This window comes from Bufo gargarizans, chromosome 1 (assembly GCF_014858855.1).
Source record: "Bufo gargarizans isolate SCDJY-AF-19 chromosome 1, ASM1485885v1, whole genome shotgun sequence".
In the NCBI taxonomy this organism is placed as follows: domain Eukaryota; kingdom Metazoa; phylum Chordata; class Amphibia; order Anura; family Bufonidae; genus Bufo; species Bufo gargarizans.
The window spans coordinates 549,217,820-549,243,126 of NC_058080.1; the positions used below are offsets into that span (position 1 = coordinate 549,217,820).

Sequence of the window (25,307 nt, forward strand, 5' to 3'; positions counted from 1 at the left end):
TTGATAGGTAAATAGAGGAAAGGACGGCTCACCTCTGGTACAAGATGGCAAGGTGCACCAATCAGATGTCGTACCCTGACCACCAAAAGGACAATTGTGATTTAGAAAGAATGGGCACTCTTATAGCTGGACCATTCTTTCTATATCACAATTGTCCTTTTGGTGGTCGGGTACGACATCTGATTGGTGCACCTTGCCATCTTGTACCAGAGGTGAGCCGTCCTTTCCTCTATTTACCTATCTACTATTTGACGTACCCAATTAGGACAGAGCTCCCTCCGATTCAATGATGGATAGCTGGAACCACTTAAAAAATAAGCGACTTAAAGTATGTCGCTTGACTAACTTTGTGGTCCAGCTATAAGAGTGCCCATTCTTTCTATATCACAATCGAACTTCACTTGAGCCTTATAAAGATCCGAACAGATCGAAGAGAATTCTCGCTGTCTCCTGGTGACTTCCGCTGAGAAATCTTCAAATAGGAGAGCTTTCGAACCCCTTAATATCAGGAGTGTCTTTATTATTTTTGTAGGCCCTAAGTATAGCCGCTTTTTCTGAATAATCGAGGTAGCGCACTATCACCTGCCTTGGTCTTTGATTTAGAGCCGCTTGTGCTGCCGCTTCACGACTCTGTCTCCCCGTCGGTAACGGTGCCTGGCCGATTCTATGGGCCCTCTCCACTTTGCAGTGGGCAGGTAGGTTCAGTGCCTTAGGAAGTTCTTGCTCACATAACTTCACCAGCTCGTACAGAGGCACTGTTTCGGCTATACCCACTAACCTCAAGTTATTTCTCCGTGAGCGATTCTCCAGGTCCTCCAATTTCTGCAAGATTATTTTATTCTCTTGTTGGAGTCTGGAGTAATCAGAACGGTAGTGGCTCTGATCTTCTATCGCTGTAATCCTCCCTTCTGCTTCAGTAAGGCGGCGACCATGTTCAGCCAGGTCTTGATGGATCTGCGTCAGGGAGGCTGACACTGTGGTGGATAAGGACTCTTGCAAATCCGGGAAGATACGTGCCGCCACTTCTAGAGCTAACTGCTTGTAGTTCACAGTGAGCTCTTCATTTTGATCCAACTCTCCTGCAGCCTCTGCGGCGCCTCTGTTATGGCCTTGTGAGCGGTAAGATCCGGCATGTTTTGCGCCACTGACTGAGATCTGGTAACCTTCAGTGGTCCCTTCTGTTTGTTCCTGCTCCCCATCGTAACCAGAAATCGGTCCATATGAGACTTGGAGTGTTCAGCATGCGGTAGGTCCAGACCTTGAACTTTGTCCAGTCCGGTATGTTGAGGAGTCAGATTTGCTAAACGCGGGCTGTAGCGGAGCTTCACTCAGCACGACTTGCCATGTTGGCGCCGGAACCGGAAGTCCTGGTCAGTTTTATCTAACATTAAACGTCGTAAATAAAAAACCTGTAAAACTGTGGTGGACTGTGGTATGGTCATATGCAATATTAAATGGTAGTGTTGGAAAGTACAACTTGTCCTGCAAAAAAGAAGCCCTCATATGGCTAGGTGAACAGACAAATAAAAAAGTTATGGCTCTGGGAAGGCAGGGAGTGCAAAATGAAAACGTAAAAACAAAAAAACCTCTGGGATAGAAAGGGTTAGACAAAATGAGCCAATCTGAGGTATTTGGAAATGTATTTCTAATAAAGTAATATTTAGGTCTTTTCAGTAATTTTATTAAATCCCAGAGAACCCCTTTAAGGGGGTAATAAGAAAATTCTGGTCTAATATACCCGCTATAAATTCATGGCTGCTAAAAAAAATAAAACGCTGAGTCCTAATTTAGACTGGCTACCACCTCTGAGGAATTGGGACAGGGAATTCCAACATTTTTTTTTTTTTTTTTTTTAAATGAAAACTATTTTTCTCCTAAAAATGCGTACATTTAGTGCGCAATTAGGAAAGAATGTTGTCTAATTAGTAGACAATTTCTACTTGTTATTAATTAGTGAAATATGCAACAGGCTGGTTCCAATAAATTGTGCCGCTGGGAATCTACACATTAGAGTTCGCACAGCAGATTCAGGAAAATGCGGGTGGCAAAACAATAGCTATTGTGAAAGCGTGATGACTTTTCCTGAGCTAAAGGTGATAACGATAATAACCATTGGAGGACATTGCTCTGAACAGACAACGGCTTTTGATAGAACCCTTCAGAGCAGATAATGCAACACATAGACACGATTGGGGAAATAAGACCTCTGTGGGAGTAAATAGGGAGGCTGCTGACCTCTGGATTTTCCACCATTGAATTCTGCCTAAATTCCAATAGCTTTGATGTGCACAGAATACAAGAGACCTCTGTTTTAAAATGGCAGCACAAATTACCATGCACAGTCCATACTTTGTCCAGACCAGCACATCTGTGTTGCATTTAGGTCAGTTGGCTCACCATATCAATAGGCTGTATTAAGATAATATACTATATTATACATATTACATTGTGCCTTCTGGCTTTTGAGAAATGCTTTATTGCCCAGCTTTTCATGATTCAGTTGATAGAAGTCTCCATTAATAACAGGACCTATTTTTATGACTAGTTGTCCTAATGGTATGAGTACTGAACCTGGCTAAATTTCTGAATTTCTCCCCCACAATGACTTAAAGAACATAGGCCTCTAAGGCTACTTTCACACTTGCATTGTTGTTGTCTGGTATTGAGATGCGGCCGAGGATCTCAATATTGGGGGAAAAAAAAGATTTCAGTTTAGTCCTCATGAATTCGGAATGGAGAGATATCCGTTCAGGATGTCTTCCGTTCTATCCGCATTCTGTTTTGTGACTGGACACAAAACCTCAGCAAAATCAAAACGCCCCATACAGTGTCCCCTCTAATAATAATTTGTTTAAAATAAAACGTAACATTTATTATATTGAATAATTAAAATGCTTCACACAAGACTGACAATTAAAATTATCAGCTCAGCTTGTTATCTGTGTGGTGACTTTGTATTTTGTAATTCACAGATAGTGGTTTTAACGTCTTGGGGTACAAATGGAGGTGCTGCTAACTGTCTGATATTTTATGTATTTGCTCTGCTTGGCTGCTTTATATTTAGCGGCCCCTGCAGGTGCTCGCTGTTACCAGCTCTGTTATTCCACAAGGCTGTGGTCCGTCACAGAAGTTGGTGCGCTCTCGCTCCTATTTATTGCTGACAGTTGCTAATACACTGTGGTCCTAAATGTCCCCTATCTGACTGCTTTACTATTTGCTCCTTATCATAGATGCACTACAGGCTGACACTGTCTAAAATACACAGTTTACAGGCCTCAGTGCTGTTCCCTGATGAAAGTCAATTTGCACTAAGCTGAAATGATGGCCGCCAATGATGTTGAAGACGTCAAGGAGAGCGCTAAGCATCAGCCACTGTTGTCTCCAGATGAGCCTTTGGTGGTGGTGGTGTTACAGTTTGGGCAGGTGTGTCTAGTCAATTCAGAACTGTCCTACACTTTGTGAATGGTGCAGTGACAAGCCCATACTACTTGAATAACATCATTAATCCAGTCATTGTGCCTCTGCATGAACAACACAGGCCTAATTTCATCTTCATAGACGACAAAGCGCCAGCTCATCGAGGTTGCAGCTGCTGCAGACTGGGGTACCTCAAATAGAGTGGCCTGCACTTTTTCCTCAGACCTGAATCCCACTGAAAACCTATGGGACCAGCTGAGTCGCCGTGTATAGGCTCGTAACTCTGTACCCCAGAATCTCAATGTCCTGAGGGCCGCCCTTCAAAAAGAGTGGAATGCCATGCCTCAGCAGACAATAAGTCGACTTGTAAACAGCATGAGACATCTTTGTCGAGCTGTAATTGATGCTCAAGGCCACATGACAAGTTATTGAGATATTGACATTTTTGTGTGGGTATACCCACCACTGTTGTTGCCTTTTGTTTCAATACATTGTTTGAGATAAGGAAATCACCATTGCATGCTTCTACTTAAATGCCCTACTTTCATAATGTAATATCACTGTAGAGTGAACTTTTTAAGTTTTCCATAAACTTCACCTGAAACAAAGTTATGGATATTTGGCTGAGTAGTGTATGAACTCCTTTGATATATTGATACCATGGATGGCCAAAGTTATTAAATGGGGTTTTCCAAGACCCCAAAAATTGAGTTAACGGCAAGGAATCATGAGCAGGATTAGAATTTTTCAATATTATTTTGATTGCTAGTCCTCTTATACTGTAGCTATGTTATATCTCCCTACAGTTCTTACATCACCACTCCTGTGACTCCTCAGCAGTGAATGAGACAACCAAGTATGGGCACTGTCATTTGTACTGTACGTTTTACTGCTCTGCAGTTAGTGAGGGAGATTTATCAGCACAGTTGTAAAGGAAAACTGGCTTAGTTGCCTATAGCAACAAATCAGATTCCACCTTTCATTTTCCAAAGAAACTTAGAAAAATTAAAGCAGGAATCTGATTGGTTGCTATGGGCAGCCTTTATACTAGTTTGGTAAATTCCCCCCCAGAGTATGAAAAATGTGCAGGTTCTAGCATCTTCTTCAGGAGGAATAGCTGATCGTGCTAGATTTCATTAGCTAGACACCAGTGATCAATTGGTCGGGAAGCTGCATAGGAATACAGAGGTGTACTGTATTACAACTTTCAGTGAAGGGCAGAAAGTAAATGTATAGGTTAGAGTGCTTTCACATGCAGCAGATTTTGTTGCAGACATTTCTGTGCCTGAAAATCATTCAGATGGATAGAAATGTTTTTTTAGTTGCAAAACTTTCTGCAACAAAATCTGCCACATGTGAAGGCACTCCTTGTTCTGTCTGCATACACGTTCACACAGTGTGCAGTCTGACATTTAGCCGCATAAATCCTTCCTGTCTACCCAATAAGAGGACTGCTCTTTGTAGTCTAACTTGTTTATTTGTCAACAGGTTGTACACTCTGCGCGGTGCGCGTGAGTGAGAGATTGTACAAGTCTGGTAAAACTACAAGAATACAAAGGGCATAAGTATTAAGCATAGCATGTACTATAAGATTTGCATTAACGTTGAAAGCACATGGTAAAATGGCTGTCTGTACATAAGATTACATGTCTAGCTAACAGTAGTAACAACTCCCTGAGGAACAATTACAATTAGCTGAACAGCTCTGCATAACATCATGTCCCTGAAACAAAGGTAGATCTCTCACCAGATATGCATATACAAGGATGGTGATGTGTCCTGGAGACTTCTCTTTGCCAGGATGCTTTTCACTCCACAATGCAGTGCACCACCCACAATGCAGTAGTCTTTGTAACAGAAAAACAAAGTGTAATACAACTTAACACTGCTAGATTGTGCTATAACCACACTAACCACTTGAGAAATACCAAGACTCTGGCAGAATGAACTAGAATCATTTTCTAACCCAGCTGGGCAGAACACTCCTGCTTCACTAAAATAGTTTGGTTATTCTGTTAAGTCCTTTTTCCATTTATACATATCCAGTTATTACAGCCTCATGCGGGCTTGTGTCTTGCACATTGCATGTTTGGTTTCATTACAACTCAGTGGGAATAGTTTTATCTAGGGTAATATGTTAGGGTCTTAGATAATTTCTCTGTAGTGGAGCCAATTTTCCATTTGCAGATAAGTGGCAATATATCTTTTTAAAGATGCTTTCCATATTGTACATATTAACCAGATGTCTTTGAAAGCAGTTGGAGATTTTGTTTTCAGTTTTGCCAAGGAGAGTTGTTTTTATTAGATGAAAGAAGAATTTTCTGCAGTGATCTGAATCGCCTCCATATCTCAATCTCACTATTAAGGCTGAGTTCACATCAGCGTTCAGCCTTTCCATTCTCCTGTTGTGTGCGCACGACTTTTGTCTACGCTTTAAAAATCTTCCCCTGAGCGGAAACCTAACGGACCCCATTATAGTCTATGGGGTCCATAGGCTCTGTTCGGCTCAGTTATGTGCCGAATCCGTCCTTTCCGTTCTCCTGCTCCTATAATGGAGCAGGAGAATGGAAAGGCTGAACGCTGATGTGGACTTAGCCTTATGCTCTGCTTCTAGCTGATTACTTTTGCATTATATTGTGTATTATGTTTTGCATATGCTTGGAAAGAAGGGTGTTTCTTCTTAAGCTCTGTTCATACTTACATTTGAGATTGCATTTTGGTATATTTGACTTCAAGAGTCGCTGTGTCTTCAGCACCATTGCTGTCAGAACTTATGACACTACTGAGTGTGCACCAGGGATGGACTGGGACTGAAATTCCGCCCGGCATCTTAAAACAGACAACAGACTTGCTGTGTGTTGAATGTGAAATATGTTTGTGAACCCCTCCCCTTTCCTCCTCTCCAGTGCTAAACACCTATCTTGATAAACATTACAGTCAGCAATGCCAACCATCTAGGAGTATACAGCATTACATACCTATTATATCAAGTAATCTCTTCTAATGTGGATGTTCTGTCCTACAGTGTTAGTGCTCCCTGAGAACACCGTATTAGTAGTAGTGCCCTCCATATTGTGCCTAATAATAATAATAATTAATAATAATGCACCACCACAGTACCAGTACAGTACAACTAGCAGTAATGGCCAGTAGTGCCTTAAAAAATGATAAAGCTCCCCAAAGTGCCCCTTACAGTGCCCCCAGTAGTAAAAATGCCCCATACAGTGTCCCCTCTAATAATAATTTGTTTAAAATAAAACGTAACATTTATTATATTGAATAATTAAAATGCTTCACAGAAGACTGACAATTAAAATTCTCAGCTCAGCTTGTTATCTGTGTGGTGACTTTGTATTTTGTAATTCACAGATAGTGGTTTTAGCGTCTTGGGGTACAAATGGAGGTGCTGCTAACTGTCTGATATTTTATGTATTTGCTCTGCTTGGCCGCTTTATATTTAGCTGCCCCTGCAGGTGCTCGCTGTTACCAGCTCTGTTATTCCACAAGGCTGTGGTCCGTCACAGAAGTTGGTGCGCTCTCGCTCCTATCTATTGCTGACAGTTGCTAATACACTGTGGTCCTAAATGTCCCCTATCTGACTGCTTTACTATTTGCTCCTTATCATAGATGCACTACAGGCTGACACTGTCTAAAATACACGCTTTACAGGACTCTGCCCCCGACATGTTTCGCCAATTTAACTTGACATCTTCAGGGGATCGGGCAGACTGTTCGGTTCCAAGGTTTTTTGCAGTAGAAATCAATTTATGAAGTTATTACCGAAGTCTCGCGAGACTTCGCGAAGTAATAACTTCGGCTCATAGGACCCAATACATTCTAATACTGTACATAGCGCTCGCTCTGTACAGTATTGAAGCAAAGTTTTATGCGAATTGAAACTTTCGAAGTAGATTTGCTCATCCCTAGTCATAATGCTTTAGGATGCTATGTGTTCCTGCCTGCCAGGTCTTCTGTACTGTACTCATGGCAATTTGTGAGTACAATATAGAAGATCTGTGGTCAGGCAGGAACACACAGCTTCATAAATTATTATGATCCTGTGCGTTCACATTGGACTAGTGTTCAGTCTGGGAAATACAGCTTTCACACAGAGTGCGTTTCCTGGACTGAATACACTTGTGTGAAATTGGCCTATAACAGTTACAGCTTTGCTACACAGGCTTCTCCTTGGTTGCTGAACATCCCTTTGTGGCAGATAGATAAATACCAGCAGGTTCGGACTGGCCCACTAGAACATCGGCCAAGACTGGCCCACCGAAGCGCTGACAATAATGAACCCCTAGTAAAACAGTCCTATATACACAGAGGCTGGGCCCTCGGAATCATTTCCTCTGGGGACTTCAGTCCAACGCTGGGTTTTAGAATCGACAAGCAGAGAGAGATATGAGAAAACATTTGAATACCTATAGATTAAAGGCCCTTTTAGAGAGGCAGATTATCAGGTATGAATGTTTGTTCCTAATAACTGGCCAATGTAAATGTGCCTTTGCTGCACATTAAAGCATCATTACATCATTACTTGGCAGCTAATAACCCTGTGTAAACAGGAATAGATATATGTGGATGAACAGTGGCAGTAGCGGTCGCTCGTCCCCATACAGAGTACATCACCTCCGCACACAATCGGGCAATTTTTGTGAACATCTGTCTAAAGGGGCCTTCAGTAATAGCTGCCAAGAACCATTTGCTAAAAAGCCCCCACATCTACCTGATGCATCACTTAGCCCATCTGATTACTTTGACCCAAACATTGTGTTTCGCTTGTAAATGTGACTTCTGAAAATTTTAATTGTTCCATGCTATTTTTATTATAGGTGTATTATGATTGTGGAGCTGTACTGAACCCTTCAGGCACAGACCTTATTTTATCTCCAGGATTTCCCAACAACTACCTCCCTGGCTCTCACTGTCTGTGGCAGATCTTAGTTCCCCCAGGTTCCACTGTTGTGTTGGAAACTCTGGATTTTGATGTATTTGATAGCTCTGGTAATGATGAATCTGCAACCAGCTATGCCTTTTCCGAATTCAGCTCTCACTCTGAATATAAGAGCGATAGAAAGGACAATTATACAAAGGATAATTTGTCTAACGATCTGGAAATAGGACTGACAGCAGAAAATGAGGGTTACCAAAATGAGTCCAACAACCAGATGTACACAGAAACAAGTGATAAAGGAAATAAACCAGTGACAGATCTGACAACGGATCAGAACTTTATCAGTCAAATATCAAGCACACCATCTGCAGCTACAGGGAAATATGAAAGCCTGACTGAAGAAGTCAACACCCCTATGCATCTTCTACCAGCGGTCACAAATAAAATGGCAACAGTTCCCTTTGAACAGGTGAGTGAAGGTGCACCATCAATAGGCATTGGAACTGACCCCTTCACTACACCACCTCCAGTACTGGAAATGTGCCCACTTGATGTCCTCTATATCACCGACCTGGTCACTTACTCTGCTCGGTTTTGTGGATCTATTTCTCCTATAAATAGAAGTCTCACCTTTGGGTCTCCTGTTGAGATGATCGAGGTGATTTTGGAGCTAATTACAACTACTAACCGTGGCCATGGCTTTGCAATCCTCTTGTCTTACCGTAACCAGTCTTTGGTGACTACTATGGGTCTTCAGGAGAGACGGGGCAGGGAAGGTGTAGAGCTGTTGGCTGTGATTGCTGCTACCATGACATTTGCTTTGGTACTTATGCTGGCAATTTGCCTGACTTATAGGTAAGAGTCTTTCAATACTGTTTTATTGCTTAAGATTGCATATTCTTTGATATGAAATTCCATAAATAGATGTTTATACCATACAAAAATTATGTATGGCTTAATGGGTTTCTCAGGGCTTTTTAGGAAATCTGCTCTTCTCTCCTGTGCAAGAAGGATAGTTTTGTTAGTCCTACCCCTTCTATCAGGCCGTCGACTCTGCTGCACTCACACAGGCTGCTAGCTCTTCTGCCTGGGTCCTGACCAGATGTGTTCCAGAGTCTTCTTATTCAGCTGCATTTACTATTATGCAGATGAACAGGAAAAGAAGGGCACACATCCTGTCGGGACCTGAGCAGAAGTGCCTGCAGCCTGTGTGAGTGCAGAGGAGACGGCAGCATCGGTGGCGTGATACAGGGTACCAACTAAACTATACTTCTTCCACAAGACAGAAGAGAGGCCAGATTATCCAAAAAGTCCAGAGAACCCCTTTTATCTTCAGTTAAAGGGCTTGTCTGGGTTCAGAGCTGAACCCGGACATAACCTTATTTTCACCCAGGCAGGCCCCCTGATACTGCACTCCCTTGCCCTGTGCTAGATTGAACAGGGCATGGGCTCTTTTATTTATCATAACACACTGCCGGGCGGAAACTTCTGCCCCGCAGTGTGTTTGGTGACGTTGCCGGCTCTGAGGGGCGTGCTTTAGCGCTGCTTTAGCAGTTTTACTGGCTAGGGCATCGCTAAAGCAATCCTGTGCCGGTGACGTCACCGGGCTTCCTGTCAGCCCCATGGAGAGCCCCGGTACATCACCGGAACTCCTAAAAATTCCTTTGCCCTGCGCGATTTAGCGCAGGGCAAAGGAGAGCTTCGGAGCATGAACTGCTCTGATGCTCAAGTCATTGGGGCTGCCTGGGTGAAAATGGAGGTATGTCCGGGTTCAGCTCTTAACCCGGACAACCCCTTTAACAATTGATTATTATTTAACACCTAGTATTTACAATGTGTACAAAAGCATAAATGTTGGTTTGTTATAATTAAAGCCTGAAACACATGGTTATATTATGGCTGTGAATAATCTCCAGTTTGGACAGAACCACAACATATAACCCATACATGTGGAAGGGCATTTATACACTTCAGATTTCATCCAATGGGTTGTTTCTGTCAGAATCTGTACTCGACCAATAAACAATAATTGGCATGCTCCATCAGATGTCAAATATACGGAGCTATGCTTCGTAGGCATAGGGGATAGCTCTGTATATACAGGTCCTTCTAAAAAAATTAGCATATTGTGATAAAGTTCATTATTTTCTGTAATGTACTGATAAACATTAGACTTTCATATATTTTAGATTCATTACACACCAACTGAAGTAGTTTAAGCCTTTTATTGTTTTAATATTGATGATTTTGGCATACAGATCATGAAAACCCAAATTTCCTATCTCAAAAAATTAGCATATTTCATCCGACCAATAAAAGAAAAGTGTTTTTAATACAAAAAAAGTCAACCTTCAAATAATTATGTTCAGTTATGCACTCAATACTTGGTCGGGAATCCTTTTGCAGAAATGACTGCTTCAATGCGGCGTGGCATGGAGGCACTCAGCCTATGGCACTGCTGAGGTGTTATGGAGGCCCAGGATGCTTCAATTGCGGCCTTAAGCTCATCCAGAGTGTTGGGTCTTGCGTCTCTCAACTTTCTCTTCCCGATATCCCACAGATTCTCTATGGGGTTCAGGTCAGGAGAGTTGGCAGGCCAATTGAGCACAGTAATACCATGGTCAGTAAACCATTTACCAGTGGTTTTGGCACTGTGAGCAGGTGCCAGGTCGTGCTGAAAAATGAAATCTTCATCTCCATAAAGCTCTTCAGCAGATGGAAGCATGAAGTGCTCCAAAATCTCCTGATAGCTAGCTGCATTGACCCTGCCCTTGATAAAACACAGTGGACCAACACCAGCAGCTGACATGGCACCCCAGACCATCACTGACTGTGGGTACTTGACACTGGACTTCAGGCATTTTGGCATTTCCCTCTCCCCAGTCTTCCTCCAGACTCTGGCACCTTGATTTCCGAATGACATGCAAAATTTGCTTTCATCCGAAAAAAGTACTTTGGACCACTGAGCAACAGTCCAGTGCTGCTTTTCTGTAGCCCAGGTCAGGCGCTTCTGCCGCTGTTTCTGGTTCAAAAGTGGCTTGACCTGGGGAATGCGGCACCTGTAGCCCATTTCCTGCACACGCCTGTACACGGTGGCTCTGGATGTTTCTACTCCAGACTCAGTCCACTGCTTCCGCAGGTCCCCCAAGGTCTGGAATCGGTCCTTCTCCACAATCTTCCTCAGGGTCCGGTCACCTCTTCTCGTTGTGCAGCGTTTTCTGCCACACTTTTTCCTTCCCACAGACTTCCCACTGAGGTGCCTTGATACAGCACTCTGGGAACAGCCTATTCGTTCAGAAATTTCTTTCTGTGTCTTACCCTCTTGCTTGAGGGTGTCAATGATGGCCTTCTGGACAGCAGTCAGGTCGGCAGTCTTACCCATGATTGCGGTTTTGAGTAATGAACCAGGCTGGGAGTTTTTAAAAGCCTCAGGAATCTTTTGCAGGTGTTTCGAGTTAATTAGTTGATTCAGATGATTAGGTTAATAGCTCGTTTAGAGAACCTTTTCATGATATGCTAATTTTTTTAGATAGGAATTTGGGGTTTTCATGAGCTGTATGCCAAAATCATCAATATTAAAACAATAAAAGGCTTGAACTACTTCAGTTGGTGTGTAATGAATCTAAAATATATGAAAGTCTAATGTTTATCAGTACATTACAGAAAATAATGAACTTTATCACAATATGCTAATTTTTTTAGAAGGACCTGTACAGCACTTGTACAGGCCTCCTTGTGCTAAAGTTGGCTCATTTATGCGTTATCCTTTGGTTTGGCCCAAGCAACAGGGTCCTTTTCCAAATAGGTTATTCCCATAATTGGGTAATTGAAGAAATTGAGCAGCTGCCTGTCCATTACATTAGAAGGCTTGATGAAATTATAACCTATTGTGTGTCAATAGCCCATTAACATGCCCCTGTTTACTCTAAGGACATGGCCAAATCGTGGTACAATGAATCCCGTGCAAGTTTGCCATACAGGTTAAAACTGTACATTTCTCGATCCAGTCATTGAGCATGTGTTAAATCCCAAACAGCCATAGAAGGCATTTTAAAACTGAAAGCAATGCAAATATGAATGTTAGACCATGACTATACTGCGTATAACAAGATAGTGTATGATTTTCTGACCATGTTCAGCTATGTGTGATATTTTATAATTTTTTATTTTTTTTTAAAGGGATGTCCAGGATTAGAAAAACATGGCTGCTTTCTTTCAAAAACGGCACCACTCCTTCCCACAGGTTTGTGCAGGATAGCAGCTCTGTCCCATTGACACAATCCATGGACAGGGGTGGTGCTGTTTTTGGAAGAAAGCAGCGATGTTTAATTGACAATTTATTTAAAGTCTGCTTGGTGGGCCTATTATTGTTTTAATAAGTAGCCACATGTATATATCCAGGTAATTTCAAAGACCTACATCATATAGCACTTCGTAACTTCATGAGGTTGATACTGAATTGTCAGCAGGCTATGTCCACTCCAGCCTGTAGTGTCTATTGCACTTGGCTGTGTTCTTTTCTCACAGGCCACAGGGTTTGTGTGGGCCATCAAGCAGTCGGACATAGGGCACAGTGCGTGCTGCCAATGACTGTCTATGCTGGCTCATCCCTGTCTGCTGCTAATAGGTACTGGATTGTTTGCCTTGTTTACTGTGTATTATGCTTGAAAGGGTCATTTGTTAGTTAGCCAGGAATTCTAACCCTATTTGATCAATGTCACTTGGCTTGAAAGAATGCCCTCGTGTTATCCTTTCTAGACAGTACCCGCCAGCAGGAGGCAGGACTAGTCATAGTCCACACATGAAATGCTATCAAGATCTAATACACACGTGGACAAAATTGTTGGTACCCTTCCGTTAAACAAAGAAAACCCCACAATGGTCACTGAAATAACTTGAAACTAACAAAAGTAATAAATACAAATTTACTGAAAACTGGACATGACTTTTGAATTGTGGTTCAACAGAATAATTTAAAACAACAAACTAAATTGGCCTAGACAGAAATGATAGTACCCCTAGAAAAGGGACATGTTAAACTAAGGTGTGTCCTGTAAAGCTAAGTAAAGAGTTGTCTCAAGAGATTAGAAAGAAAATTATAGGCAAGCTTGATGAAGGTAAAGGCTATGAGACCATCTTCAAACAGCTTAATGTTCCTGTTACTACAGTTGCATATAGTGTTCAGAAGTTGTAAGGTCTACAGGACTGTAGCCAACCTCCCTGGACGTGGCCGCAGGAGGAAAATTGATGACTGAGAAGGAAAATGCGAATGTTAACCAAAGAGCCCAGAACAACTTTCAAAGAGATTAGAGGTGAACTTCAAGTTCAAGGTTCATCAGTGTCAGATCGTACCATCCGTTGCTGTCTTAGGCAAAGTGGACTTAATAGAAGACGACCGAGGAGGAAACCACTGTTGAAAGCAAATAAATAAATAAAAGCGAGACTGGAATGTGCTAAAATGCATATTGACAAGCCACAAAGCTTCTGGGAAAATGACCTTTGGAGAGATGAGACAAAACTGGAGCTTTTTGGCAAGTCACATCACTTCTATGTGAAGACGCAAAAATGAAGCAAAGAATAGAACATTGTACCGACTGTGAAACATGGAAGAGGCTCAGTTATGTTTTGAGGCTGCTTTGCTGCATCTGGCACAGAGTGTCTTGAATCTGTGCAGAGTACAATGAAATCCCAAGACTATCAAGGTATTCTGGAACGAAATGTGTGAAGAAGGCACCCTTCAAACCTGAGACAGCTGGAGCAGTTTTCTCACGAGAAGTGGGCCAAAATACCTGTGGACAGGTGCAGAGGTCTCATTGAGACTTACAGATTGCAGTGATTGCCTCTAAAGGTTGTGCAAAAGTATATTAAGGATATCATAATTTCTGTCCAGGCCAGTTTCATTAGTTTGTTTTATACATGATTCTGTTGAACCACAATTCAAAACCAATGTCTGATTTTCAGCACATTTTACTTATTAGTCCACTTTCACATTAGCGTTCGGGGCTCCGCTTGTGAGTTCCGTTTGAAGGCTCTCACAAGCGGCCCCGAACGGATCCGTCCAGCCCTAATGCATTCTGAGTGGAGGCGGATCCGCTCAGAATGCATCAGTCTGGCACCGTCTGTCCTCCGCTCCGCTCAGCAGGCGGACACCCGAACGCTGCTTGTCAGTCAATGGGGGTGGATCCGTTCGAAAGGTGACACAATATGGTGCATTTTTCAAACGGATCCGCCCCCCCCATTGACTTTCAATGTAAAGTCTGGACGGATCCGTCTGAATACAAATTGTACTTAGACTTTTTTAGTAAAATATAATGCAGACGGTTCCGTCTGAACGGATACCATCGTTTGCATTATAGGAGCAGATCCGTCTGTACAAATACCAGACGGATCCGCTCCAAACGCAAGTGTGAAAGTAGCCTTACTTTTGTCAGTTTCAGGATATTTCAGTCACCATTGTGGATTTTTCTTACTTTAATAGACCGTAACAACAATTTTGTCCACATGTGTATAATGTATTCTATCCATTAAGCCTCATGCACACGACCATTGTGTGTTTTTCAGTCTGCAAATTGCAGATCTGCAAAACATGGATGGCGTCCGTGTGCGTTCCGCAATTTGCGGAACGGCACGGACAGCCATTGATCTAACTGCCTATTCTTGTCCGCAAAAAACGGACAAGAATAGGACAGGTTATATTATTATTTTTTTGCGGGCCAAAGAACGGAGCAACGGATGCAGACAGTACACGGACTGCTGTCCACATCTATTGCAGCCCCATTAAAGTGAATGGGTCCGCATCCAAGCCGCAAAAACTGCAGCTCGGATGCGGACCAAAACAACTGTTGTGTGCATGAGGCCTTAGTCTGCATTGTGGTTGTTGTCATTTTGAATGCTACTTACAGTATGTAAAATTCTATCAAGTTTACAGTACAGTTCATACAAGTATACGTGTGTGTATATATAATGTACACAGTGGATATAAAAAGTCTACACACCCCTGTGAAAATGTCAGGTTTCTGTGATGTAAAAAAATTAGACAAAGATAAATCATTTCAGAACTTTTTCCACCTTTTATGTGACCTATAAACTCAATTGAAAAACAAACTGAAATCTTTTACGTAGAGGGAAGAAAAAATATATAAAAATAAAATAATGTTGCATAAGTGTGCACACCCTTAAACTAATACTTTGTTGAAGCACCTTTTGATTTTATCACAGCACTCGGTCTTTTTGGGTATGAGTCTATCAGCATGGCACATTTTGACTCTTCTTTGCAAAAACACTCCAAATCTGTCAGATTGCGAGGGCATCTCCTGTGCACAGCCCTCTTCAGATCACCCCACAGATTTTCAATCGGATTCAGGTCTGGGCTCTGGCTGGGCCATTCCAAAACGTTAATCTTCTTCTGGTGAAGCCATTCCTTTGTTGATTTGGATGTATGCTTTGGGTCGTTGTCGTGCTGAAAGATGAAGTTCCTCTTCATGTTCAGCTTTCTAGCAGAAGCCTGAAGGTTTTGTACCAATATTGACTGGTATTTGGAACTGTTCATAATTCCCTCTAGCTTAACTAAGGCCCCAGTGCCAGCTGAAGAAAAACAGCCCCAAAGCATGATGCTGCCACCACCATGCTTCACTGTGGGTATGGTGTTCTTTTGGTGATGTGCAGTGTTGTTTTTGCGCCTAACATATCTTTTGGAATTATAGCCAAAAAGTTCAACCTTGGTTTCATCAGACCATAACACCTTTTCCCACATGCTTTTGGGAGACTTCAGATGTGTATTTGCAAAATGTAGCCTGGCTTGGATGTTTTTCTTCGTAAGAAAGGGCTTTTGTCTTGCCACTCTAACCCATAGCCCAGACATATGAAGAATATGGGAGATTGTTGTCACATGTGCCACACAGCCAGTACTTGCCAGATATTCCTGCAGCTCCTTTAATGTTGCTGTAGGCCTCTTGGTAGCCTCCCAGGCCAGTTTTTTTTCTCGTCTTCATCAATTTTGGAGGGACGTCCAGTTCTTGGTAATGTCACTGTTGTGCCATATTTTCTCCACTTGATGATGACTATTTAACATGATTTTGAATGTGATTGCGTAATTCTGAACACAGCTACATCCCCAATTATAAGAGAGTGTGCACACTTATGCAACCACATTTATTTATTTATTTATTTTCTTCCCTCCACCTAAAAGATTTCATATATTATTTTTTTTTGTTATATAGAGTGGTACAGTTTATAGGTCACATTAAAGGTGGAAAAAGTTCTGAAATGATTTGTCTCATTTTTTTACATCACAGAAACCTGACATTTTCACAGGGGTGTGTAGACTTTTTATATCCACTGTGTGTGTGTGTGTGTGTGTATATATTTTGTAAAGCTGGGTATTTTCTTTGCTATGAACATGGACAAATGTGATTAGGATATGCATACATACGCAAACACACACCGTAACGCACATACAAGCACTGGATATTTATGCACTGGAACATACATATACAGTACAGACCAAAAGTTTGGACACACCTTCTCATTCAAAGAGTTTTCTTTATTTTCATGACAATGAAAATAGTAGATTCACACTGAAGGCATCAAAACTATGAATTAACACATGTGGAATTATATACATTTTATACTAAATGTATGAAACAATTGAAAATATGTCATATTCTAGGTTCTTCAAAAAAAGTAGCCACCTTTTGCTTTGATTACTGCTTTACACACTCTTGGCATTCTCTTGATGAGCTTCAAGAGGTAGTCACCTGAAATGGTCTTCCAACAGTCTTGAAGGAGTTCCCAGAGATGCTTAGCACTTGTTGGCCCTTTTGCCTTCACTCTGCGGTCCAGCTCACCCCAAACCATCTCGATTGGGTTCAGGTCCGGTGACTGTGGAGGCCAGGTCATCTGGCGCAGCACCCCATCACTCTCCTTCATGGTCAAATAGCCCTTACACAGCCTAGAGGTGTGTTTGGGGTCATTGTCCTGTTGAAAAATAAATGGTGGTCCAACTAAACGCAAACCGGATGGAATAGCATGCCGCTACAAGATGCTGTGGTAGCCATGCTGGTTTAGTATGCCTTTAATTTTGAATAAATCCCCAACAGTGTCACCAGCAAATCACCACCACACTATCGCACCTCCTCCTCCATGCTTCACTGTGGGAACCAGGCATGTAGAGTCCACCCGTTCACCTTTTCTGCGTCGCACAAAGACACGGTGTTTGGAACCAAAGATCTCAAATTTGGACTAATCAGACCAAAGCACAGATTTACACTGGTCTAATGTCCATTCCTTGTGTTCTTTAGCCCAAACAAGTCTCTTCTGCTTGTTGCCTGTCCTTAGCAGTGGTTTCCTAGCAGATATTCTACCATGAAGGCCTGATTCACAAGTCTCCTCTTAACAGTTGTTCTAGAGATGTGTCTGCTGCTAGAACTCTGTGTGGCATTGACCTGGTCGCTAATCTGAGCTGCTGTTAAAATGTAATTTCTGAGGCTGGTGACTCGGATGAACTTATCCTCCGCAGCAGAGGTGACTCTTGGTCTTCCTTTCCTGGAGCAGTCCGCATGTGAGCCAGTTTCTTTGTAGCGCTTGATGGTTTTTGTGACTGCACTTGGGGACACTTTCAAAGTTTTCCCAATTTTTCGGACTGACTGACCTTCATTTCTTAAAGTAATTATGGCCACTCGTTTTTCTTAGCTGTTTTTTTCTTGCCATAATACAAATTCTAACAGTCTATTCAGTAGGACTATCAGCTATGTATCCACCTGACTTCTCCACAAGGCAACTGATGGTCCCAACCCCATTTATAAGGCAAGAAATCCCACTTATTAAACCTGGCAGGGCACACCTGTGAAGTGAAACCATTTCAGGTTACTACCTCTTGAAGCTCATCAAGATAATGCCAAGAGTGTGCAAAACAGTAATCAAAGCAAAAGGTGGCTACTTTGAACAACCTAGAATATGACATATTTTCAGTGTTTTCATACTTTTTTGATAAGTATATAATTTCACATGTGTTAATTCATAGTTTTGATGCCTTCAGTGTGAATCTACAATTTTCATAGTCATGAAAATAAAGAAAACTCTTTGAATGAGAAGGTGTGTCCAAACTTTTGGTCTGTACTGTATATATACAAATACATGCTGTAACATACAGCACACTGACTTGCATATATGCATACAGTGACACATATATACATATTTTATTTTACACCAATCAGAGCTGATTTAAAAACCTTTTTATCGGCTTGCCAGTCTAAACAGCCAGAGGAAGAGAACCACTGAGACCAGCAGGGAAGCAGTGAGGACACAAGGGAGAGGTTTTAAGCCCCGCAACCCTCCTTTTGTATACCTCAGCTTATACACATATATACCTATGGGCATTACAACTATGACACTCCACTTAAATTTAACATTACGTGGAAACAGAGTTTATTAGATATGACTAATTAGCCCCTTATCTATAATGCCTTTAAGGCCTCATGCACACGACCGTATTTTGTTTCCTTGTCCGATCCGTTTTTTTTGTGGATAGGATGCAGACCCATTCATTTCAATGGGTCCGCAAAAAACGCGGACAGCACACTGTGTGCTGTCCGCATCAGTATGTCCGTTCCGTTGCTCTGCAAAAAAAATAGTGCATGTCCTATTTTTTTCTAGTTTGCGGACAAGGATAGGCATTATTACAATGGATTCCGCAAAAAAAAAAAAAAACTGATGCCATACTTTTTTTTTGCAGACCGCAAAACACATACGGTCGTGTGCATGTAGCCTAACTCTGTTTTTCTAGTTTTTAATGTGTGTTTGGTTAAAGGGGTTGTCTCTCTTCAGCAAATGGCATTTATCATGTAGAGAAAATTGATACAAGGCACTTACTAATGTATTGTTATTATCCTTATTCATTTCTTTGCTGTCTGCATTCATTTTTCCATCAAATTATACACTGCTCGTATTCATGCTTATGACCACCCTGCAATTCATCAGTGGTGGTCGTGCTTGCACACTATAGAAAAAGGTGTCGGCCTCTCTGGTGGCCAGGACCATGGGAGTGCACATAGGCTAGGGCTCTTTCCTATATTTAGCAACCACGGCCATCACTGCTGGATTGCAGGGTGGTCGTAACCATGGAAATGAGCTGTGTATAATGGGATGGGAAAATTTATTTCAGCCAGCAAAGTAAGCAATATGGATAATAACAATGCATTAGTAAGAGGATTGTATTAACTTTCTCTACATAATAAATGCTATTTGCTATTTGGCTTTAACCAAATGAAACACAATCGGCAAATGTGATAGATTTTGGCACAGAAAACTAAATTACTTAAAGGAATTTTGACACTTCAGCAAATATTTATTATCCTGTAAAGAAAGTTTTTATGTATTGCCTTATTTCCTGGATTATTTAATTTTTCCATTAAATTATACACTACTCGTATCCAGCAGTGGTGGCCGTGTATGCTCACTGTAGGCGCTTTTTCCTATAGTGTGCACGCACAGCCATTGCTGCTGGATTACAGGGCGGTCGTAACCCCTGGAAATGAGCTTATAATGCAAAGGAAGCAATATGGACAATCCCAATACATTAGTAAGTGCCTTGTATTAACTTTCTCTACATGATAAATGCCATTTGCTGAAGTAGAGTTTGCATATTGAGTTTTAATGTCAGAATGGTTACATAGGTAAAATTTATATTTACTTGCAAAATTGTGTGGCCATTAGGGTCTGTTCATTAATGGACACTTTTTTGCAGGTACAAACTGCATGGAAATTAACATTAAATACAGTCTGCAAACTGTGCTGGCTGGTGTGGTCTGCAGCCACATCATGGCTGGAACAAAGATGCTGTATGGGGGTCTAATGCTGTGACTACATGGTAAATTATGTCGCACATCATAAAAATCTACTGGTTTTGGCTTACAAATTCTGACCAAATACTAACTGTGTGAAAGTGACATTACCCCAACTTTGTCAGGAAGAAAGTAGATATGGCATAGTATATTGTATATACACTCCACTCTTAAATACTGACCATGCCCCCTAAAGAGTACTGACATTTTGTTTGTTTGTAAAAACTTCTTGAAACTCTTGAATTTTTTACAAACACTTTTTTAATGTGGCTTTTATTTAGTCACACTATAATTTTCTTGAGTTTGTTTCAGATGCTTTTTTTTCTACAGAGGAGTATATGGAAAAAACAGCTGAAAAAACACCACACCCAGAGCACGCTGTGATATAAAAAAATACCAGAGCATTTCCCCCCAGGAAATGGTCTTAAAATAACACTAGAAGGACAGTGTTTGTATGGCATATTATGATTTCCTATTGATTTGTAACCTCTGGGTGCTAAGTGTTTATTCACACCTCCGTAAAATGGCTCTGTTCAAAGCTGTCTGTTTAGTGGCAAAAATTAGATTAGTTTCTAGCCTATGTTCTTAGCGTTTTTTCTGCATCTCTCAATCCTGCTCTTACTGGTGAGATGCTGGTGCTGTGCTTGGTGCTCTGAACTAATTGGATGTCTCCCCACTTCTGCTGTCTGCACCCTCCCACAATAAAAGCAGAAGACCAACCATAGCTGCATCCCTTCTTCCTAGTCTTCTACTTGGTGTAATGCTAGATGGGCAACTTCTGGCACTCCTTGTTCTGAAACTACAACTCCTAGAATACTCCATTCACTTCTGTGGAATTAGAAGAACAGCTGAGCATGTTTGCATGCCGGGACTTGCAGGACCGGTACAAGGTATTTCGGTGATTTAGGAGGAGCAGCCAAATTGCTCCTCCCCGAATGAATTTAAAGTGACACTTTCTAATAAAGAGATTAGAACACATTTTTAAAGAAGCAGTCAAGGGCAGATCCAGATAGTTACAGATGATGTCTCCACAGATTTGAGTTATTCACTTTTTTCTTTTCTTTTTCATTTGGTATAGACCGTAACGTGCAGACAACATTGGTTAGGGGTGCGTGCAGCCACACAAAAAGACACCAGTATTAAAATATGGCACATGGTAGATAGGAGTCTGTTACAAATTTTGCAAGTCAGCCCCCAAATTTCTACAGATGCCAGATCAGACCCCAAATCAGCACTCAGATTTATATAAACGCAAGATCAGCCCCAAACTTATACAGATGCGAGATCAGCCACCAAATTTATAGATCCTAGATCGGCTCCCAAATTTATGCAGACCACATTTCAGCACCCCCATTTATTCAAACCCCAGATCAGCCCCCATATTTATGCAGACCAAGTTTTTACATATCCCAGATTAGACCCCAAATTAATACAGTCCCAGATCAAACACCTGTTGCCCCTATATCCTCCAACTCACTCCTCTGTCCCCTAAATGCAGACCTCAGAACAGACAAAAAAAAAATGACCTCTCTTCAGGGATGCTCAACCTGCGGCCCTCCAGTTGTTGTAAAACTACAACTCCCACCATGCCCTGTTGTAGGCTGATAGCTGTAGGCTGTCCAAACCTGTTGGGAGTTGTAGTTTTGCAACAGCTGGAGGGCCGCAGGTTGGGCATGCCTGCCTCTCTTCTTCTCCTACATTGCACAGTATCAGGTCATAGTGCTCTCCTACGCACAGTATGTCCTGACACTGTTCTGCAAGGACCTGTTCAGCACGGGCGCCCAGAGAACAAGACCAGGGAGCAGTGAGTAATACCAGTGCTAGAGCTAGGAGCGCCATGGTCACCGCTCCCTGGGCTTTTGCAAGAATGAGCTCTTCAGTGCTGATTAGTTAATGGAGTCCCCCTTATGGGAGCTGGAGTTTCGGTGCAGCTGGAGTGCCTAAGTTTGCTGACCCCTGCTCTAGATGCATTAGTGTGAACTGGGTTGTTTCTGAGCATTTACAAAAGGCCTGAAGGCATGTAAAGGGAAACTACAAACTGTTGGATGCTGAGGAACTGTATCCACATCATAGGGTACTAATGATTTAGGCAAAAAAAAAAAGGTTGAATTAGTTTACATAGCAAAGGTAGACCATTTCAGAGCATAATAAACTGTGTTTCTTCAAGGCCCCTTTACATGGGTAAATGATTGGGTCTGTTATCGGGAAGAAATGTTCCTAACAACACTCCTTTCCAATAATGACTGTATAAATGTGCTGTCGCTCACCCGATCTCGGGTAAAAGCATCACTGGTGCAGTCACCTAAATCATTGTTACCAGGCAGCAGATTTTAGTGTCTAAACAGTAATCTGTTGCCCAGAAACAATGACTCTCTCTAAGGGTACAAGTGATCGAGCAGCGATCGCTTGTGTCCATATAGTGGAGGAGATTGCTTTCGCCTCCTGTAACTAGCCAGTAATTATCAGGAATCAACAGTTCAACCCAACTCTCCCTATGCTTGGGACCCCCACCAATGCACTCATGTATTCGGCTGTCTCTGGTGCTTCCATAGAAATAAATGGAGCATCAATGCACTTTTCTGACCAGCTGCTTCGTCCATTTCAGGAGGGGGGGGCTCCACGGGGTAATGATCAGTTCTTATGATCAGTGGGGGTCAGTAAGATCCTCACTGATCTGATAGTTATCCCTTATCCTGTGGATAGGGGATAACTTTATATAACTGGAATACCCCCTGCCTTTTAATGTGCAGAGGTTGATAGTGTTGTGTTTTTTTTGTTTTGTTTTTTTTTTATCAATTTCAACATACAAGTAGTCCTTGTCACCAGATGCACCTCCTGCTGTACACAGAGGTTCCGGTAACCACGATGCAACAATAATATACAGGGTAACAGGCCTGATGCACCTGGAATGGTCTTAATGCATCCTGTTAGTTGTGTATGGTGTTTGCACCTTTCACAGTCCCCAGCCCTAAAATGTACCTATGCCACCCCACTAAGTATTTTTTTTTAACAGTGACTTGTGTTCTGATAAGACTGATAAGCAGAAACATTGGCTATTGGGACTTCCTAATAGGGACAGAGTAGAACTAGTTAGCTAGAACAAGGTGAGGCCCCCGAGGGGCTTGCAGTTTTTAGGGTAGACACCCTGTGGTTAGCTTTGATACTGTGAACTAGTCTCTATGTAGGATTTAATAGGGCCAGGCAGCAGACCCCAAACCCTATGTTATCATCTTCCAGCAACAACACCCTTCACAACCAACAGGATACCCTAAAACCTTTTCAGTTATTTGGGTTGGTAAAAGTTTTTTTCCTGGTGTGTTCATCTTGTTTGTATTTGGTGTTAAGTTGTGCCCAGTGGAACCTCTCTGTGAAACAGTAGGACGTGCATCTGGCATCTTGAGGCCGAGCCAGTTGCAGGATGCCAGATTTACTATAATTGATTGCAGTCTAGTGTAATTTATATTTCAAATCTACACTAGCTCATAGATGGCGTAGGTATGAATTTCGGCACACGGATTGCCAGAATATGTGCCAAGTTTATTGAGGTCTGATCCGCACCCCTGCTGATCAGCTGTTTGAAGAGGAGGTGGCGCTCCATGCGAGCGCTGCTTCCTCTTCACTACACTATGCGTTGTCTGCTGCCCGTTCCATTCCAGAGGACTGGAGCAAGTACTTGTCATTACACTGTACCACAATAACTTCTGAGACAATGAGCAGTCTCCTCTTCAAATAGCTGATTGGTGGGGGTGCCGGTTGTCGGTCCTGACCATAGGTAATCAATACAAATAACAGGACAACCCCTTTTAATGAAAGTCATTGATAGAATAAATTCAAAAACTGGTCAGGTATGCAGAAATTTAGCTTTGTGTCACCATTTCCTGACACCCATAACTTTCGTCTTTGAGCTGTGTGAGGGCTTGTTTTTGCTGGGTGTGCTACATTTTAGTTGGTACCATTTTGGGGTACATACAGCTTTTGGTAATTTTTTGGGGCATTAAGGTGAACAAAAAAAATAGTATATGGTCAATCTCGCACAAGCAGTCAGCTCTCGCTTTTAAGACGTGGGACAGCCGTTCATCATATTCTGTCTCTATATACTGTAGAACAGCTTTTCCCTGTCTCCCTGCCTTCTCAATAGTGAAGGATGACTGCTCGCTCTCATGCATTTTGTGGCGGCTGGTCAGTTATTCAGCACGCCAGGGATACAGAACGCTCATACACTGCCAGCACTCAATATGCTAACAGTGTAAAAATAGAAGGGGCTGTGTATTAAATATATATATTACAGTACATATGGTCATTTTAGGGATATATATGAGGGAGCAGTGAGGGCAAAAGCAATGAGCCCACCGTCTTCACAGTTCAGTACCATGCCGCACACTGAAGACTGATATTCCCTTGTTTTAGAGAGGAACACTCCTAAAAATGTACAATTTGATAAATAAAGTATGGCTAGTTTGACACCAGCGTTGGAGACATCTGACAGGCTGCTCTGACAGAGAGCAGCCTGCCAGAGTACTCTGGATCCAGCATAGTCAGAAAGTGCCTCCTGCCTGCCGGACCCCATTGGCTAAAGTTTCTGCATGTTACGGTTTTTGTCTGGCCGAATCCAGGCATATATGCCAGGGAGCGGATCGATCTCCGTTGGTTCCCCTTATAGTCAATGGGGGCAGACGGCAGTTTCTGGCTAAACCGGATCCAGAGAACTCCAGAGAACAGCCTGCTGGATGTCTCCTAACACTGGTGTGAAAGTAGCCTATATTAGAAAAACATTCCTTATCACTGTTCCTACACATTAGAAGAAAAAATAAACAAATGGCACTTACACTTAAGTGCTAAAAGATACCAGTCAGGGGAGCTGACAGATTCTCATCCGGATGGTTCTGTTATGCTGTATGGAAGAAACGTGCAGCTAAAGGAAGGAATGGAGTCTCTTAAACCTAAACAAATCGTGAACTCGGTGTCCTACATTAGGAGATGAATTTGAAACTGAAAAGTGGCGAATGATCTAAAACATACTTTTAGGGCATTTTTACATGGTTTAGTATTCTTCATCAGTAATTGTAAGCCAAAGCAAGGAATGGGTCCAAATAAGAGAAGAGGCGCACATCTTTCCAATATATTTTTCCCAGTAGGTTCCACTTCTGGTTATG

The 25,307-nt window shown here is 42.1% G+C and overlaps 1 protein-coding gene across 2 annotated transcripts in view; it reads left to right on the plus strand.

Moving 5' to 3' along the window:
• LOC122924482 overlaps positions 1–25,307 on the plus strand; it is a 70,011-nt gene that overhangs the window by 23,807 nt on the left and 20,897 nt on the right. For both annotated transcript variants that reach the window (XM_044275595.1, XM_044275596.1), the window contains exon 2: positions 8,253–9,169. In XM_044275595.1, coding sequence (XP_044131530.1) covers positions 8,253–9,169 — 917 coding nt within the window. The remainder of the gene's footprint in view (positions 1–8,252; positions 9,170–25,307) is intronic.